The sequence below is a fragment of the Sander vitreus genome, chromosome 21, assembly GCF_031162955.1.
Source record: "Sander vitreus isolate 19-12246 chromosome 21, sanVit1, whole genome shotgun sequence".
Lineage (NCBI taxonomy): Eukaryota > Metazoa > Chordata > Actinopteri > Perciformes > Percidae > Sander > Sander vitreus.
In genome coordinates this window covers 16950917-16970814 of record NC_135875.1, presented here as the reverse complement: position 1 = coordinate 16970814, position 19898 = coordinate 16950917, and the positions used below count along the sequence as shown (strand labels likewise).

Here is a 19898-nt window from a genome sequence, read left to right as displayed (position 1 = left end):
CCGGGACAGAGCAGTGCTGGTCTGTGTCGGCAGGGAAAGGGGGTATTGCTGAGAGTGTCTGACACACTGAAAATGGCAGTTCTTCAAGTACATTTTACTAAAAATACTTTTTTTTACTAGTTTTTTAAAAAGCAACATATTCAATGCAGGATTTTTTTACAGTGTGGTATTGCAACATTTACTAGAGTAAATATGGTATGTCATATTTCGATGCATAACTTTTATTTCCTTCCTCCCAAGAAGTCCCATAGTTTTAGTTTGTGTCAGTGTTTTGCATTGAAATGAGCATCGGCCTTCAATATAATAATACATTTCTGGGTGAAAAAGAATATTGGAACAATATAACACAAAGGATTATTCAAAACATAAGAGGTTATTATTTAAAAAGAAAGACAGTTCTGTTGAATTGACTGTGTACAGGGAGATTAAAGAGTTAAAAGAGGTACACTCCTTTAACTCCAAGCAGTTAACATAATTTCCATTGTGGCTTATCACCTTCCACTGCTTCATTTGAATACAGTCCTCCAGGCTACACCTGAATGTACAGAAGCAGGGCCAGGTCTTATTTTAACTTTATCCCATTGTTTTTAACCAGACAAACAGTTTTAAACGTTTTACACTGCACTGTTGTTTTCCCAGCATTAATATAGATCATCAACCTACTGTAAACGGAACAAAGACACCAAACACACAAGAACAGAACACAAGTATAAGCCTTTTTGAATAATCACCCACAAACACCTCTTACCCACTTGTATGTGTGATCTGAAGTAATTCCTCCATGTCTGTTTGATCTGGGGGCCCAAACACAACTGTTGGCAGTTGGGATTATTTGTCTGTTCCCACTGTGAAAGATAGTGGAGTAGAGACAGGGTGGTGTCATGGCAGTGAGATATACTGACTGACCATTCAGTTAAATCATGTTTCACAGCGTTTATATGGTGGTAATCAGAAATACCCCACAGTCTCTAGGTCTTTTCCAGACTTATAGTGTATAGTTTTCCAATATTCTTAAACTATCAAAAGCTACAAAACAAAACTGACAATTAACATCAAATTAGATTCTTGAAAGTTCATTTTTTAAACTCCTAACTTTAAGAAAGGACACTTGTTTTCAAATTGTAGTAAAAGTAACTGGTTTAAACACATTTTTGAAAAGTAACTAGGCTTTTAGTTTGGCTCTCTGTATCTACCATTTATCATTTTTATTTGTTAATAATCTGACTGATCTGTTATCATAGATCAATTTACAGGAGGTTTTCTTCTTTAATGTTTCAGAAAGCATTTAAATATTGTAAACAACAAAGGTTTTACTGTAATGCTAATGCTAATAGTGCTAATGCCAGTGTTCTTTCTATGCATATTTCATTACCTTTATAATGATTTCTAAATTGGAGAATTTAAAAATCTTTTCATAATAAAACAATGAACGTTAGGAGCCACAATGACACACTGAGGAAAAGCCACGATTGAGCTAGCAGCTAGCAAGCACCGCTTAACAAGAAAATGTAGCACAACAAGCAATGTAACAGTGTGGCAGCAGTAACTAAAATGTTTAATTAATTCATATTTTTGTTTCTTCAGTTTCTACCAAAATAGAAAGTATTGCTGAATAATTCAGATGCTTTCTTTTTTTAATGCTACATTTTAAGGCCAGGTAGCACGTTAGCTTAAAGGAAACAGTGATAATAATACACTTTCTGGTAACCTGCCGTTGAAAACAGGACATTACCCAGGAACAGTTTATGAAAGAGGTCAAAGAACAACAGTATAATTCAGCTATTACAACAATCGCAGGTAGCTACAGGTGTGACGCTCCCAAACATTTTTAGCTTTTGGTGTCCTTGAACAGTTTGTGTGTGTGTGTGTGTGTGTGTGTGTGTGTGTGTGTGTGTGTGTGTGTGTGTGTGTGTGTGTGTGTGTGTGTGTGTGTGTGTGTGTGTGTGTGTGTGTGGTCCTGCCAGGTTCTCTGTTTCTTCCTCAGGTACACTGTATCTAATCAACCAAACCTCGCTGATGCTGGCTCTGTGGAAACAGTATCTATTACTTTTAGTTTGTTCAGTTTCGGGCTCCATTGGCCCTAAGGCTTACACTGTTTATTCAGTTACAGCCACTGATAAATTCTGAACTGAATACACTTCAGTAATGAGGCAAGCAAACAGGGCCTCCACAAGCATGCTCTGTTTGAGCAAAACAAACTGTATAAATAACATATACTCCTTGTATTTCAAGATTAACCTGGAACTTCTTGAATACAACAATTTAAAGATAACACAGAATTTCAGACAAAGATGACAATTTCTTAAATTAAGTTTATTAGAATTGACAACATTTATGTTTCTATTTCACAGCTCAGATCCAATGGCATGAAAAGCAGCTTCCACAGAGGTTTGCAGCTGGTCGTGTAACACATCATAGCCTGTGATCTTGTCATACAAACAACTGTGAAAGCTGAATGCACTGTCACACAGTCCTGCGTGGCTGTGATGTCATGAACGGCAGGTGCTTTGAATCCATTTGGATCAGAGAGGGAAGAAAAAAGCCATTAAAATCCCTGACTCATCATAAAAGAGGAGGGAGGTGGGGAGATGAGTTAGATGTGAAGAGGACGAGATCTGGACGATTAGTCAGTTTTTCCATTAGGTTCAAGGCTGGCTGTCTGAAAGAAAAACAAGTGTGGATGTCACATTAGGCCATAGTAACAGTAAGCTGGCCTTTAGCTGATGGCAGATCAGATGTGATAGAAAGACTGCATTTGACCACTACTGTCATAAAAACCAGCACATGCAAATCGATACGTGTGTAAATAACCCTTCATCTTTTTTAAATAAAAACGTAGACACCTCACAAATGCAGAATTATAGGCCCATATCAACCCAAAGGACCCAGAAGATTATGAACCAATCCAGTCACTGAATAAATGCATTGAACAAATCAGTGATTGGATGTCCAATCATTTTCTCCAGATAAATAAGAATCAAACTGAGACAATTCTTTTTGGTGCCAAAAATGAACAATCAAATGTTAGTGCTCATCTTGAAGCCCTAATGTTTAGGACCTCAAACCATGTCAGGAATCCTCTGTATAGTGTAGTTCTGGACTCTGACTTAATCCAAAGCCCATTAACAGAATTACAATATCAGCCTACTGCCATCTCAAAAACATAGCAAGACTTAAATGACTCATGTCTCAACAGGATTTAGAGAAACTTGTTCATGCCTTTGTTTTTAGCAGACTTGATTACTGTAACAGTGTCTTTACAGGTCTCTGTAAAAAATGCAACTGCAGCGTATTCAGAACGCTGCTGCCAGAGTCCTCATTAAAACCAGAAAATGTGGACACATCACCCCTGTTCTTAGAGCCTTGCACTGGCTTCCTATAAATCGGAAAATTTGTTTCAAAATGTTGTTATTAACAAAGCACTGAATGGTTTGGGACCAAAATACCTGTACATGTGTGACATGCTGCTCTGTCACGAGCCATCCAGAGCTCTAAGATCATCTGGGAAAGGCTTACTCACTGTCCCGAAGGGTCAGTACGAAACATGCAGCTTATAGTTTTCACGCACCACAGTTATGGAATAAACTTCTAGAACACTTACGATCTGCTCCAACCCTGTTGTTCTTTTAAGTCAACACTTAAAAGCTTATGTAAAGCACTTTGAATTGCCTTGAACTGTGCTATATAAATAAATTGCCTTGCCTTGCCTTCATCTCACAGCTCAAGGTCTGACTCAGTGACATGGGTGAGGAACAGGCAGGTTTGGGACAGAAAGAAACGCCGGGACAGAGCAGTGCTGGTCTGTGTCGGCAGGGAAAGGGGGTATTGCTGAGAGTGTCTGACACACTGAAAATGGCAGTTCTTCTCCAAAGCTGAGAAGTCGTCCTCCCACTCCAAGCCTGCAGGGCAAAACACACAATTAGTGACAAAGAAGTGTCAATAGCCTGCAGCATCTGGGTTTAGCAGGACTTACAAACAGTAAAGTTTGTTAACCCTTGTGGTGTCCCGCCCTGATCTTGTTATATTGTCAGACGCCTTTCAGTTTAAAGGTGCTCTAAGCAATGTAGGGTGACGTCACTTCTTCTTGACATTTAAAGTATGGTCAAACAAAACGGAGGCTAGCTTGCCCCTCCCTCCTCCTCATCCCGTCCCCTCCCTTCCGCGCACTAACCCCCCCAACCCCCACCCCCAAATCCTCCTTGTCGGTTATTGACTGGAACACTGTTTGTTATGGTTCGTGGTGCAGGTTGGCGCGGTTTGTTTTTGTTGCCATTTGTGGAGCTTGGGCTGTCTACAGAGACCGCGTTTTTTTACAGTGTGTTCAGGGGACAGGCGGCTAGCGGATCGTGAGGAGATGTTTGCTGTATGTGACAAAAAATGTTGTAGCCTAAAAACATTTTAGTGTAAAAATATTACCTTATTTATCAATAAATTACAAAATGATTGTTTTTTTGTAAAATATACTATATATTGTTACAGTATATTTCTGTGTATTCAAGCTAGACCAGTAACAGAAACTCTATACATTTCCAACCAATAACATCACTGATTTTTAAACACAGTCAATTCAACAGAACTGTGTATGTTTTGTTTGTTTTGCTCATTTCAGTGCAAAACACTGACACAAACTAAAACTATGGGACTTCTTGGGAGGAATGAAATAAAAGTTATGCATCGAAATATGATGCATAACTGCATATAACATATTTACTCTAGTAAATGTTGCAATACCACACTGTAAAAAATCCTGCATTGAATATGTTGCTTTTTAAAAAACTAGTAAAAAAAAGTATTTTTAGTAAAATGTACTTTAAGTATCAAAAGTAAATCTAATACTTTTAGTATAACGCACTAATACTCACTGGGTTAAAGGATTTTATTAGCGATGACTTCATGTTTAAGTATTTTACTGTTGCAGCTGGTCGTGGTGGAGTTATTTGAAAGTGTGTTATGTAGTGCTGGGTAGTTTAATGCATCATATTATGAACTCATCATATGTTTTGTAATAAAAATCTTAATTTCTAATGTAACTATACCTGTCAAATTGATGTAGTCTAGTAAAACATCAAATATTTTTTAAATGGTATGAAATGAAGTAAAGTACCTCAAATGTTACTTACTTTAGTAAATTAACTTATTTTCACTACTGCAGAATGGTCAGCAGTAATGTTAAGTATGCACAGTGTGTAGTTAAAGGTGACCTATGCAGTTTTTTTTAGCTTAATTTTTTACGGTGGCCGACAGGGGCAAACGCCCTGAAACTTAAGAAAACACACGCAAATAGACAAAACACAAGCAAATTAAAAAAACAACTTCATTAATTTGACAACACATGCACAGCATTCAGCAAACGCGCTGCAAATGCACAAAACACAACCAAATACACAAACGCACTGCAAATAAAAAACGATGCAAAAAGAAAAGCACACAAACCCAGAAAACAAATGCAACAAAAAAACGCAGCATCCAGATTACACAACAGAAGTTCTCCAGACCTCTAGAGGGAGCAGCTAGTGGAACAGCTTGATTTTCGACCCCACGGGGAGAGAGAGAGAGAGAGAGAGAGAGAGAGAGAGAGAGAGAGAGAGAGAGAGAGAGAGAGAGAGAGAGCGAGAGAGAGAGCAACTGCATAGACTGTAAATATTAAGTCTATGTTTGAGATATGTTTTCTCTCGTTTGGTGGGTGTGTCTCGGCTCAGGTTACAGGTGATACTCAATCAACAGAGACGTCTGTAAACTCGTGGTAATAAAACCGCATCAGTGTCAGTTAAGACATATTACATGAGAGGGTTTAATTTCGAGGTCCGAAAGGCGCATTACTGAAGTATAGGCCTTCTCAAGTGTAATATTGTGATTATACAACAACGGTTACCAACAAAATAAGTGATCAATCTGTATTCATATTGTGGAGCAATTTGCTCTTGAAATACAAAAAACAGACAGGATTTATAGTCCCTCCCTGTTTAGTAAACCAGCCAATTTACCGTGGGATTTATCAAACTGAATAAATCCCGCTCGCACATATAAACACAAAACTGCTTTGCTAACTCCAACGTATTGTAAGTAAGACATCTGCTGAAAAAGTTATTGTATTCATTAGCATGATTGTCGTGCTGTTTAGTTCACAAACATCCAACACACCAAAGTACAAACACATAGCGGACCAGACGCAAGCTTTTATTTTGAAAAGCCGAAGCTCGGGGACGGCACCAGCTGGGAGGGCATGAGACGGGAGCATAGACTTTATATTATTAATATATTATGTTATTAATAATAAGATGAATGTAATATACAGTCTATGGAGTTCTCCAGGCTGCAGCCATACCTGACTCTAATAAAAAGGCAGAGCGCTCTCTCCCCGTGGGGTCAAAAATCAAGCTGTTCCACTAGCTGCTCCCTCTAGAGGTCTGGAGAACTTCCGTTGTGTAATCTGGATGCTGCGTTTTTTTGTTGCATTTGTTTTCTGGGTTTGTGTGCTTTTCTTTTTGCATCGTTTTTTATTTGCAGCGCGTTTATGTATTTGGTTGTGTTGTGTGTATTTGCAGCGCGTTTGCTGAATGCTGCGCATGTGTTGTCAAATTAATGAAGTTGTTTTCTTAATTTGCTTGTCTTTTGTCTATTTGCGTGTGTTTTCTTAAGTTTCAGGGCGTTTGCCCCTGTCGGCCACCGTATAATTTACTTTTGCTGAACAGCTTTGGAGTCATTGGAATGGTTATATGACTTTTTTTTAGTTGAATGGTGGTCGCCTCGCTCCCCCCTAGCGCCTGTGAGCTGAAAAACCACCCAACAACAACGCAAGTATCGCGTGATATCAGGTCTCGCGATGCAACAAATTGCTTCATGGCACTGCACACATACGCCCATTCAGGAACCGGCTAACAAGGTAGCGATGGAGTTTTTCACACTATCGTCATGGCTGAGCCGGCAATAAAGAAGCAGAAAGCTAGGAAAGCATTGTCGGAGGAACAGACAAAGAGGAAACGGCAGACTGACCGAGCGAGGAGTCAGACACAAGTAAACATAGGAGCTGCCAAATATCTATTCTGAAGCTGTAGAGGGAGCTCTATAGAGAAACCTGCGAGAAAACAGCGAAGAAATGGCCAAAACTGCATAGCGCCCCTTTAATAGGATAAAACATGCAGAATCACTGGTATCATCATCCTTCAATATAGTACCACTGTCTTCCAATGTGACATCTGGCAGAGATGTGCAGGCTTCAGAGTGCAGTTCCACGGTGGGACTCTCCTAAGAATAGTAACAGTGGATAGTCAGTGGATATTAAACAGGAAACAAAGCAAGTGTCATAACATTGGTTTGGATCAATAGAGTGGTCAGTAAGTATTCAACCTTTATAGTATGCCCAGTGAAAAACAAAGCCCCAAACCCACCAAGCTACAGCGTAACAGTACCTGATCAAACAGGTAGACCATGACATCATCATTAAAGGACACACTCTTCCTCTTTTTCAGATTTGTGTCCCTCCCAGACAATACTCCTGGAGCGTCGTAGATTTGACAGGATTTCTGAAGACTTCTAAGGTTGTTAAAATTGTCTCTGATAACCAGTTCATGTTGATTCCCATTAGAGTTGTTGGTGTTGGGACCGTGGGCAGTGGAGTTGTTATCGCTGATATGCCAACCAGTAGCCCCTTTAGATGTCCCACAATCCTCAGTGTAGCAAATGTCACCAAAACGTTGTAGTGGTATGTCCTCATCACAGAAAATGATGAACCTATTTTGCTGATCAGTTGTAACAATGTCCTGGTGAGTCATAATGTTTAAATCCTTTTTGATCAAACTGAAAATGTCCTGCATATTTAAAATAAGTTTTGTCCACGGGGCCTCCTTTGGGCGCTCTGAGACAAAAGAAGCGAGCGTTGAATAATGTGGGGGCTCCTCCGGGACACAACGATGTCGAGGGGAGGTAGAGAAGGGCAGAGGCCGCGTTACCAAGCTTGATCTGCAGTCGCTGTTCCTCCATAACTGAGGGGCTGCACTTCCTCTTTGATCCAGGATGCAGGTGATCGCCTGCAGCTCTTCATCGGCCTGGATCATCTGACCTGAGGATATCAACAGCTGGAGCTCTTCATTCCTGTATGAATGATGCACAATGACTCATTCAGACTTGTATTTAAATTGGGTCTGTTCATCATCTTGAAACGAACAAGTAAAGAAAATCTAACTGTTTTTGGAGTTTAACGAATAATTCCAATATATTAAAATAATTTATTTTGTAGTATTTGCTATTGTTCCTATTGGTAATAAGCTTTTTTTTCACTTAATACATTTTGACATGTCACAGTAGGAAAAGCACAGGTGTAAATGATCAAATTAACAATTAACGCTGATGAATTCTATTTAGCTCACTCGAATAGAAGAGAGCCATCGTTACTGTTGTTAGTAACACCTGTGCTTTTCCTGCCCCCATTTAGCAGCTAATAGACAGAGACCAAAAACAGAGCTGAAAGAGAGTAAATAATGGTCTTAATGTGGCCAGAAACCCATATGATACATATGAGATTTAATATTAGTTTGGTCATTTAGACCTTGTTTGAGTCCAACAAGTACGCTGGCTATGTTAGTTGTGGAAGACTAATATTTAGCCTGGTCTAGCTTTAGATAACTCAATTACCACTTACAATAGAGAATTATGTGAATGTTTCATCAGAGGAGTGGTTATCTGCCAGTACAATAAGCTACCAGTTTTGAACGGCATCTGCAGAAGTTTTAACTGGGCGACATGATGTTTTTAAGTGGCATATATCAATAGAAGAGTAGTGTCATAACAATAGTCAACGGTTTTGGTGGCATATATCTTTTTAAGGATTTTGCCCAACACTGACAGTATTACATTGTATAAAGTGACTGTTTGGTGCTTGGCCAAAGGTTATACTTTGAGCTAAGGTCATATCTAGGCTTTGTTTCAAGATAATCTCCTCTTACAGACAAATACAACCTCATTGCAATTTCTTATTTCTCTTATGTTTTGAATCCATTGGACATTTTCAGAGGCAGTGCACAGACAGCCCTTGAGTGTCTGTTAACAACAGGATGTACTGAAACTGATTCATCAGCCTTTGTCCGTTGGAGGAAACAGTGCACTCACAAACGCATGCATGCACACAGACACATACGTTATTTGGCCACTCACTCCAGAGCCTGAATAAATATCGGGGCCCATCCATCCGCGGAGACAAAGACGCAATAGGAAACTTTTACCGCTCTGCAGTAACCAAGCAACGAGCAATGAGTGACTCAGGAAAGGAAGAGAGAAGCTGACTCACAGCAGCTATGACGTAAAGGATGTAAAAGGACACACACACACACACACACACATACACATACACTACTGCATGGTCACACACACACACACACACACACACACACACACACACACGCACAACCGTGAAGCCTGTAATCTGCCCTGTTTTCAGGTAAATTAACACCTCACTGTGTAACAGGTGGATGGGCTCTTGGGAGAGACAGATTATAAGCATAAGTCCCACTACCACCACAACAAGCGAGGACACAAAAACATGCCATCAATTACAGTGATAAAAATCTAAATAATACCTTTTCTTGATTCCTTTGTCACTGCATCTCCTTTTAGTAAGCCAATTCAAACCATCCAATGAAATCACCAACGTAGCTCCATCCCTGAAGTATTTTAACTCTTTGAAAGGAAAGAGAGGAACAGGGCTATCATATGCAATGCTTCAAAATCTTGCTGCCGCATCATGATGCTGCAAAAAATTTTGCAACACATTTAATCTCTGCATCCAACCACACATGACACCAGCATAGTTCTTTTCCTACCTTGCATTCTGCGAGCCCCACTCATTCCCCCGGCTCATACTGCACGGCAGACACCTTATTGAGGACACGGAAAGAGACAAGCTAAACATATGGATAGAGAGAGAGGTGATAGATAGAGGGATGCACAGAAAAAGAGGGAGGGGGGGGGGCTCAAGCGGGGTAGAAAGTGAATAAATGAGGGGGGAAATGAAATAAGGGGAGTAGATCAGAGGAGGTAAGGGGGTTGAAAGAAGGTGATGAAAAGGAAGAGAAAGGACAAAGAGTTGCAGTACACTCTCTGGAAGCTGCTGGCCTTTCTGCAGCAGCAGAGTGCAAGATGGGGATCAATAACTTATCAGGTCTAATGGAACACAACTGCCTGCATGATAGAGAGTAACAGCGGAGTGGATATCACTTAATAATTCTACCATACATACATTATACTTCATGCAAACAACAGTATGGTTGAAGCCGTACAATTGGCAACTGTTATATTAATGCAAGAACAAAAGAATCATTTGAGATTTATTCTGCCAAATGTGTATACCAGAGTTAAGTGTTACAATGTGTGATTATGTCCCAGTCATTTCATCCCACCTTGATATGATGAATATCACAACACATCTTTAATATAGAAATGACTTGAGTTCAGTCTAAAGGAAGACCATAATCTCGCCTAAACAGAATAAGATCAGTTCTTTACCATGAAAAATTGTCAGATTTAAAATTCAACTGCATACAGGAAAAAACAAAACTTTTGGGTTCTAGAAGTGTGTATTGTATTGTCTGTTTTTGGTGCATGGTCTCACCAGGTGCAACAGTGACCGTTAGCTCTCTCCAGAGGTTGAAAGCAGAACAGCAGCAGCAGGCAGCTTCAGCCAGCACTGAAGAGAGAACTGCAACAGACCAGTGTTGTCAGGCTTTCCACAACAACAAAAACTAACCAGGAAATAATATATTTGGCTAAGAGATACTTGGCCCGCACAGTACTGTTGCTGCCACTGATGTAGCTATCACATCACAACTTTTACTAATAGTAACAGAAAGATTACTGCTGTTACATCATTTCATCTGTTATATACTACTACTATGATTCCTGCAGCTACTGTACATGCTCCTGTACATTTGCTGCTGCTGTCAGTTGTACTGTTGTAGTCTATTCATCATAATCATCATCATCATTATCATCATTGTCATCATGTAACTTCCAGAAATCCACATTTATTGGGAAAATCCCGCTGGTATAGTCCTCCCCCTGGCAACAAAATCACTGATGCTGGAGTTCTGCTTTAAACACCCAGACAGCATCAGGACGTTGTTCCCAGAAGGCAACAGTGTCACCGTTCTGTCCACCTCTGGTTCCCAGTAGAGGGGGGATGAAAGAGATAAGAAGGGAATTGAAGCAAAAAAGAAGAGAAAATAGACATAGAGATGGACAGATGGTGTTTCAGAATGAGTGATTGTTTTTCTCTTCTTCTCCTTCCCTTCCTGCCTTTACTCTTATTTTTCTTTTTGTTAACCTTCCCCCTTCCCTTCCCGTCACTTCCCTGTATAGTCGTCCTCCGAGGCATCATGTCACCCAGCAACCGTCCCCCATATCAGGTCAGCCGGTGCACTCTGACTGCTTACGGTACAGTGTTTCAATATAGTCAACTCTTTTTTCACTGGACTTAGCAGTATATGTGAGGATGTGATACAGTCGCCGGAGCTGAAAGCCTTTCTCACTGTTGCAAAAATGTGAGCTTGGTCCGGCACATTCTATTTTCACATTGGAGGAATGATTGATGTGTGCGGTCTGAGTAGCTCATAATCTGATATCTCGACAACTTCTGCATCCAACTGTCATATGAATGAGTGATATGAGTGAATGAGTCTTTGGTTTCAGGCCTTCTGACTGACTGGGTGGAAGTTGAGGAAGCCGACTACTTGTATTTTATTATCTGCTGTAGTTAATTTAAGCAGGAGAAAGCAGTCATTATCGTTTCTCCACTGATCTACTCGGCTTCTGTAGCCAGAGGTGTGCTGAAAGCCATCAAGTGGGCTAATATCTTTTCCAATTAGCCAATTTGCCAACTCTCTCGTCATGCCTACAGAGAAATGTCTCAGTCCCACAATTCCCTGCAGCACACAGGGAAACCTGACCCTGTGGGTATCAACAGGTGAACTAGAATAAAGAATGTGTCTGTTGTGCCAAAGAGGGTGAGAACAAGCCCAAGCACTTTAGTGGCACTTTAGCTTGAATTTTTTTAATTAGTTGGTTTGGTCCTGCTATATCTTATTGCTCCGATTGAGTTGTAACGTGCACAGTACACGCCTAGAGAACTGGAGAGCTATCCTTTTACACTGCAGGCGCAGAATCATCATATCCAGCCGGCGAGTGACACCAAACAATCCGTGAGAGGAGGGTAATTGGAGATCATTGGGCTTATTCTGAGCATGCAGGATAGACTCAAGGCCTGAAGAGGGACACATGGAGCTCAAGTCACTGACAATGGAATGGGGCACTGCAAAGCACTGTGGGTAATGTGGGAAAGCGAAACATCCAGTCAGAACTCTGGTAGTGCTGTTTGCAGCCTTTATTTGGACAGAGCGGGGTCTCACGGCTGCAGAGAAGGGGGGCCGAGAGGGAGTGAAACGGGACACTAAAATAACAACACACAGAGCGGTAAACATGTCACTGTTGTGTACATATTTGTTTATGGTGCGTGGCTTCAACAGTAATAAAACTGTAGAAATGCCCCCTTTAGTAAGCATTTAAAGTAAGCTGGGGAACTTTTTATGCATCCTTTACATTATAAATGTTAGAAGCCTGGTGCAGCTATGCATCTGGTTGTAATTTGAATAACTAATTTGTTGCAGATCAGCATAAGTAGTGCTGCACAGAGGTGAGCCATGTCATAAACGCTTTGTAGACTTTTCTCTTAGGCGGGAGATTATAGGATCTTAAAAGTGTTTGCTGACAGAGTGTCTTTAATATGATGACATAAATGTGTAATCCATCTCGGATTGCTGGCGGAGTATTTATGAGCCTCTGTTGACAGCAGTACACCTGCTCTTCCTCAGTCCAGACCTTGGGACTCTGCCCGCCTGAACTTGCACCACTGCTGCCAAGGGCACTGCCATATTTGGGAGAAGTGTGTGTGTGTGTGTGTGTGTGTGTGTGTGTGTGTGTGTGTAAAAAGAGGGGGAGTGTGTGTGTTTGTATGAAAATGCGTAGAGAGACAGAGACAGGAGGAGAGAGAAAGAAAGCTGGGTGAGGAGAGTGGGTCTGTGTTGGTGGGAGGGTTTGGATGGGTGGGCCTAAGTCTATCTTATTTACTGGTGCTATAAGAGCATGGATTACTGAGACTCATTTATTAGTCCATCATTCTCCGCATATAATCCATTTCATGACAGAGGGAGAAATGCATATCTTGTTTACAAAGTGTGTCTGACACAGCAGTATAAGACCCTGCTGAAAGACAAAAATTAATGTGTTGCGTCAATGAGGAAAAAACACACAGAATAGAAGTTCTGCTTGGTGTAAAGTGTGTTCAGTTAGACTGTTTTTATGTAATTTCAGAGTGCTTTTATTACACTGCAATCATTAATAAATAATAACGACTTGCAATTGCAGGATAGTGGATCAAAATGTAGTAGTAGAAATTGAACAAAAGTGCACACTATAAAGCTCTCATTTTCATGGATTTTTATTTCAGCTGTGACGCTGTCAATACTTATTAATCCACTAAATACAAGTTCCAAAGTTATGCAAAAAAAAAAAAAAGATGTTCGGACCCTTTAAGGGTCATTAATGCACAATATTTATGTAGATACAATTGTTATAGCAGATAATGCATGTTTACACTATACACACTGTGTTAATTAAGTTCTCAGTTCAACAAATATGAAAACTTTTAGAATGTAAATAAATGCTTGCACCAAGAGCTACACCTACATTGAGTGGAAAGTGTTGCTGCACCTAAATTATTTAAAGGACATATTTGTTATTTTTGCAGTGTCGGCATGTATAGAGCATTACAAATGAAGAGCAAACACACACATATGAATCCATCAACATGTTGTTTTCCATTAGTTAAAACCTTTTCTACGGCATATGTCATTGCAGTGTTCAACCACTAGACTGCAGAAGAGTGCAGCAGTTGGCCTCAGTGGGGGTTATAAGGTGGAGGATGTCACACACAAGCATAAACTGTGACCCTTGTTAAGAACAATCAGGCCATAGCAATGGCAGTGGTAAAAAAAACCATGTCCCTTAATGATTAATGGATAAAGGAAAACATTTTAACTTTGATTAAGACTTAATAAAAGTCAAAATTGCTTCCTTTTCCTTTGCATTTATTGCTTTCACATGTACAATGCTCAGATCGCACCTGTCGTGTTACTGAACAAGCAGCAAAGTGTAAGAAAGACAACAGCTTTTAACACTCAAACTATTATATCAGTCTGGCACTAAAGCCAGTGGTGAAAGGCCTGTGCCTGTCTGTCACTTCATGTGGGCCCATTTCTGGTTCTGCACTCTAAAAGGTTGAGCAATGACTGCAACTGTGTATGTATGTAAACACTTACCTCATCCCGGCCTGTAATCAAACCACAGCTAAGGGAGCAGCTAAGCAGGGTGAAATGATATTTCAGCCATAAGACAGAGTTAACACAGTCGACACACACACACACACACACACACACACACACACACACACACACAAGTGAGGAAGAACTGACTTGAAATGTCAGGACTACTGACGGGTGAAACAAAAAAGACTGTGGAAAAAGTGTTGAAAAGCTTGGCCCTGACCTCTGACCTGAGACATTAACATAGGCACAAACACTTGAGCATTCACAGGCCGAGACAGCTGTGGGACTCCTTGACTGGTTTAAAGTGTTTATGGAGAAGCTGAGTTTGAGCTCTCGTTGACAGAGCTCTCATTTACACACACACACACACACACACACACACACACACACACAACGCTGATCAGATAAGAGCAGATCTGTTTCAGCAGCTAATCTTAAATGTGATGAGGTTTACACATGTGGCACTGGAATATACATAAATATCTTTATTTGGGAATCTGGCGCCGCCCAGGGGTATATCACACTACCTCACGCTATAGGAACAGGAAACATGACACTATGCTTTCATGTCAAACCCTTACTTATATGGAGACTTGGTCTGGCTGGGAAATCTCTTGTAGATAACTGTTTAAGGGAAGGTCTTTGCTTCTATATCTCGTACATCCTGGGTGATTTTAGACCCTTTTTAAGGGGGCTGAAGCCTCTCTAAATTTCATCTCAACCCCCCTAAAAATTATAATATTAAACATATTAATAATGAATTAATAAATTATATTATATATTATATATTTTTTGTATCAATTTTGGTGCTTGAAGTGAGAGTTTGCGATCGTGTCAAACAATCACAGGTTCAAAGGGCTTGAAACAGGTTTAATATCCTGTGTGTCTGTAGCCGATGCTAGGCACTGTAACCCAGTCAAGGAAAGGGTTAACAGAAATGTAGTTTTGGCCAATCGGAGGTGGTTGTGCCAGACTCCCGCCTTTGGCTGAGTCTCTATCTAATCTGTCAGAGGGAGAGCAGGAGTGCGGTTGTAAAGTTGAACGTTGGTAGTCCCCGGAGAAGAAATTGGGATTTTCATGGCAGATTAGAACCCAAATTGAAACGTAAGCAACTAAAATTACTGAATGTTAGAACATTGTGTCAAATTGGTCGCTATTACTGTGACATATAAAGGGTCAGGTTTAGTTCCATCATAATGTTAATAGTGTCAAAAAATGTTAGCTGACGTTGTTGTTCAGTAGCTAGCTCGGAGATTATCGGCTAATGAAATTACTGATTTAGCGGGGGGGGGTTAACACTTTTGCAAGGCACTGTATCCATGTCCCATTCTCATTAGGGGCTCAGCCCCCCTAAAGGTTTGAGAGAATGGCCCCTGTCGTACATCTATCAGTCCAGCACACCTATAAATCCAGAGTCTCTCTTCCTGACACCACTATCTTTGCTGCAACCTCCTACACCCTTCTCCAAAGGGGAGACGCCCAAGGGAGTCCCTAATCCCCCCTGCCAAAACCCACCAACCCCCTTACCATATCTTGTCCCAGCATAGATCCTATCACTTGCATCCTAAGCTGGCTGGTATTCATCAGGCACTGATCCAGTTGCACAGCTCAGCACATTTAAGTCAAAAATGTAATGAGTCAGAATTTTCTCTTAGTTACAGCTCAAACAGATACGAACCAGGACACATTAGAAAGAAATATCTGCAGGAAGGACGGAAGCTGCCACAATCAAAAATAGATAAATGACTCGATAAATGAATTACAATATATCATTCAATGTGCCTAAATAATATAAAAATAAAAAAAATAGGCATTAATTAATTTATAAAATGTGACATCAATTGATATTTCTGTTTTAATTTGCTTCTTGGCACACTTTGAATGACAGCCCCCTCATTTGCAAAATAAAGAAAAATGCATAAAGAAATACTACGGAAATAAATAAGTTTGGGGAAATAAATAGGGGGGAAATGCAAAGGGAAAATAATACAGAAATAAATACATTAAGAAGCTAGTTAAAACAGAAATATCCATTTATGTCACATTTGATCAATTAATTAATTTACATTAACATTTATTTGTATATTATTTTTGGTACATTTAATGACATATTAATTAATTGATCAAGTCATTTATTTAGTTATTTTTTGGCAGCTTCCGTTCCGACTACCATATTTTTACAGTCATTTTTACATATGAAGTCAAAGACTTCCGGGGGGAAAAGAGCACTTTGGATTTATACTTATTACTACATGTTTATTTCATGGTAAAGTGATTAAAGATTCAAGTGGCTGAAGATTTAGCCACAGGCCGACACTGGAGAGAAATATAAAAATATAAGGCAAAATGTCAACTAAAAGGCAACAACATGCACACTGTAAATACAAGCATGGGCCCATGTACAGTACAGTACAGTATACATACACAAAATATGTTATGCATGTACAGATGCAAAGTCTCACCCATCCAGTCTTGAGTGAGTCATGTCAAAACAGAGTAGAAAGGAGAGTGACATGCATACAGACACACACAGGCACAGACACAGTGAATGCCACAGACAACCACACAGATTGAAAGATTGGTGCCAAAACAGGAGTGAGATATAACTGTTAGGTAGAGTGGGCGGTGGAGGGTGGGGCTCAAAGTGAATGTTGGAGGGGTCTTGGCTGTATTTGAGGCCTGTCACTGGCATGCCCACACCACAGTTGGTCAGATAGAAATAGAACAGACAGTAACTGAGCCCAGGAAAAAGGAGAAGCAACCACTTTCGTCAGGGATGCATGTATAGATGAACAGGTCTTTCTGTCTGTCTGAGAAGTCAAATGCTTCAGACGTTACAAAGGGACTAGAGATTTAGTTTGGCATGCAGCGGGACAAGTCTAACCTGATGACATAGTCAACCATATGAATTAAAATAGTTATCAAGATAAATTGTTTCTACTGAAATTTGACACATGTTCTGAACACCTTTTATATTTATTCTTTCCACACAGAGAAGGTTAAAGATCACTGTGAACATCAAGGAAAAGGCGAGTTTTCTCATGAATGGCACATAAAATGGATTTATTGATGTCAAGAACTGTCCTGTTCCATAATGCAAAGATGTAAAGATGTGTAGGTTGTAAACAGGGCAGTGAACCCATCAGGATATACAGCAACAGGTGTGAGGGAAGATAGTCGTGCACTCTCTCATCTGGATAAACAGCAACAACCACAGCCACATCAACAAATAACCAAAAGGTTTACTGACGAATATTCATCTTGAGAAACACAACCTCGGCAAAATATCTCGGCAACATTTTCCCATCCTCGTGTTCCTCCTGTTTCTGTTCTAACCAGGATATTCACAATATTTCAGAAAAAAATACACTTGACGGCTCACTATTTAACTTTTCGGACTTTGCAAACATTTATTTTAGCATGCGTAAGTGGTGACAGACAGACTAGCCTAGTCGTTTATACGAATAAGTAGCAGTCAAATGTAAATGATCATGCAGGAAACCAAAGCTTAACACATAAACACAAAAACAAAATAAATGTTTCTTTGGGGTGGACATCCTCCATAAAAGTAATCTAGAGCAACATTTGGAACTAAACCAGCGTAGTACTCGTAAAAATGATTTAATGGTAAATGGGGTGCACTGATATGGCACTCTTTAACCTGAGATGGACTAATTCCTTCACAATGTCTCTCATTTACCCATTCACACACTTACTGATGGTGGCGAAGCTGTGATGGGGAGCTAGTGTGCTCGCTGGGAGCAATTTGGGGTTCAGTGTCTTGCTAACTACCCTAGCCATGTTCATCACATATACAGTATTGTAAAGATATGAGCACTAATGATGCAACATAGTCAGCAAAAGTCACCTACACTGTGATAGAAAGAGGAGGAAGGACAAAAAGGCAAAGAAACTGGCGAATAGAGTGAGAAACAAACGCCACAGGCTGTCTCTACAGTGAATATACCATGCTGCTCATTTGAAAAACTTTGTAGTTGATCTATTTTGGCTTTTACCTAAAAGATAAATTTAGGTGATTAGTTCATTTATGACTGATTCTACAGGGGAAAAGCCACCCTGTAAGCCAAATCTCACACAATAAATCCCCATTAAAGCCATGCATCTATGATACATCCTGTCAAAGTGTGCTTGAATAACACGCTGAATGTCTACCAGCTCACTTAATCATAGGATAAGCTTTGCATGCTTTGTATCTACATATCATGGATACGCAGACTTGTACAAACCAATTCAGTGCATAACAAGAATGTATCCAACACTGTCTGGTTCTTTCATTTGTGTAAAATGCCACCTACTATCTGTTTGTGTAATACTTACGTCTGCTGGTTTCCATGCCCTGTGCTGATTGTCCCATTGCTCACTTTTTCCCAACACAAATGGGAGAAGAAAGCAGGACAGTTTGTATGTCAGGGATGTAAAAGTAGAAAATCCCATGTCCAGGTCCCTGTGTGATTTCTATATGTACACAAAAAGCACTTATTTCCCTCAAATTAAGCCCAGTGGCGCATTAGGCTGCTCCCTGTCTGCTTCCCTCACATGGATCAAGATTTCTCTGAGGTGCAAGACATAAAAAAAGTTAAAATTTTCTTTTAACGCTAAAAGATTTGTACTATAATCTTTTCCTGTGCATGTTTCTTAGACTCCTTCCAACTGCCTGTGCCTGTCAAGAAAACAACCAAAGCAACAAACTCCCCCAAATCAATACGTGCACAGGACCGTCAGCCCCATCCCTATCCATCTTTTCCTCTTTGTCCCATCCCCCTCTTCCTCCTCTCATCCACCGCTCCATCACACAGGAAGCCTGGTCTTCCTGAAAACAAGCATCGGAGCATGGAAAGGGACAAGGCTGAGGGGGGCAGGTACGTGAGAGGGAGCAGAGGATGTTTCTGTCGTTCCTCTGCCCCTCTGGTTGCGCCAGGCCTCACTGTAGTCCATCCTGAGGAAACCAGGCTCACGTCACTCTTGCTAGGTCTTGGGCCCACACACGCTGCCTGTTAAGGCCGGTATGACGCAGTCACTCCAGTGCTCCAGCAGCCCCTCACACATGGGAGCGATAAAGACAAATGTGGATTAAAACTGCGGAAAACACTGCTTTTCAAATCATAATGGCATTAGCAAGCAGGAAAGGTTGACAAAAGTCCCATTGAGTGCATTTCAGTTACACAAAAGGGGTCAAATGTCATGAAGAGAGATACTGGGAGGAGTGTTTGTGTTTTGTCAGAGCAAAAGTTTATAACTTTGCCAGCTAACCTGCCAAGCCACCTGCAAGTGTGGGAATTCCTCATCAGGGGTTTTTCCAGAGACTCCCATCGACTGATTTATTGCAATTACATTTGTTTTATGAATGCCATTAGTTGATGCTGTCTTGTGTTTGCAGTTTCAATGGGAAACCCTGTGATCATCAAAAATACAAATTATGGAGAAAAAAAGCACGGCAACATGCCTCAATATGCTGTCCCCATCAGGTATTTTTTGTTGTGTCCACATGGTGTTTTAAGATTTTTATTT

At 40.4% G+C, this 19898-nt stretch overlaps 1 protein-coding gene across 4 annotated transcripts; it reads right to left on the bottom strand.

Moving 5' to 3' along the window:
• Window positions 1-2281: 2281 nt before the first annotated feature.
• On the bottom strand, window positions 2282-19117 carry LOC144536561 (uncharacterized). 4 transcript variants are annotated; one of them, XM_078279765.1, is made up of 8 exons: window positions 18708-19116; window positions 10604-10690; window positions 9816-9869; window positions 9573-9672; window positions 7410-8091; window positions 7176-7245; window positions 3703-3899; window positions 2284-2659 (listed from the first exon to the last, which is right to left on the bottom strand). In XM_078279765.1, exons 3-7 carry the CDS (start codon window positions 9838-9840, stop codon window positions 3715-3717), a joined length of 1062 nt encoding a protein of 353 aa, XP_078135891.1. In that variant the 5' UTR covers window positions 9841-9869; window positions 10604-10690; window positions 18708-19116; the 3' UTR covers window positions 2284-2659; window positions 3703-3714. The 4 variants fall into 4 exon arrangements, with proteins under 4 accessions (XP_078135893.1, XP_078135889.1, XP_078135892.1 ...); XM_078279763.1 differs by having other exon boundaries at window positions 2283-3899; window positions 18708-19115; XM_078279766.1 differs by lacking the exon at window positions 10604-10690 and having other exon boundaries at window positions 2283-3899.
• Between the last annotated feature and the right edge of the window lie 781 nt (window positions 19118-19898).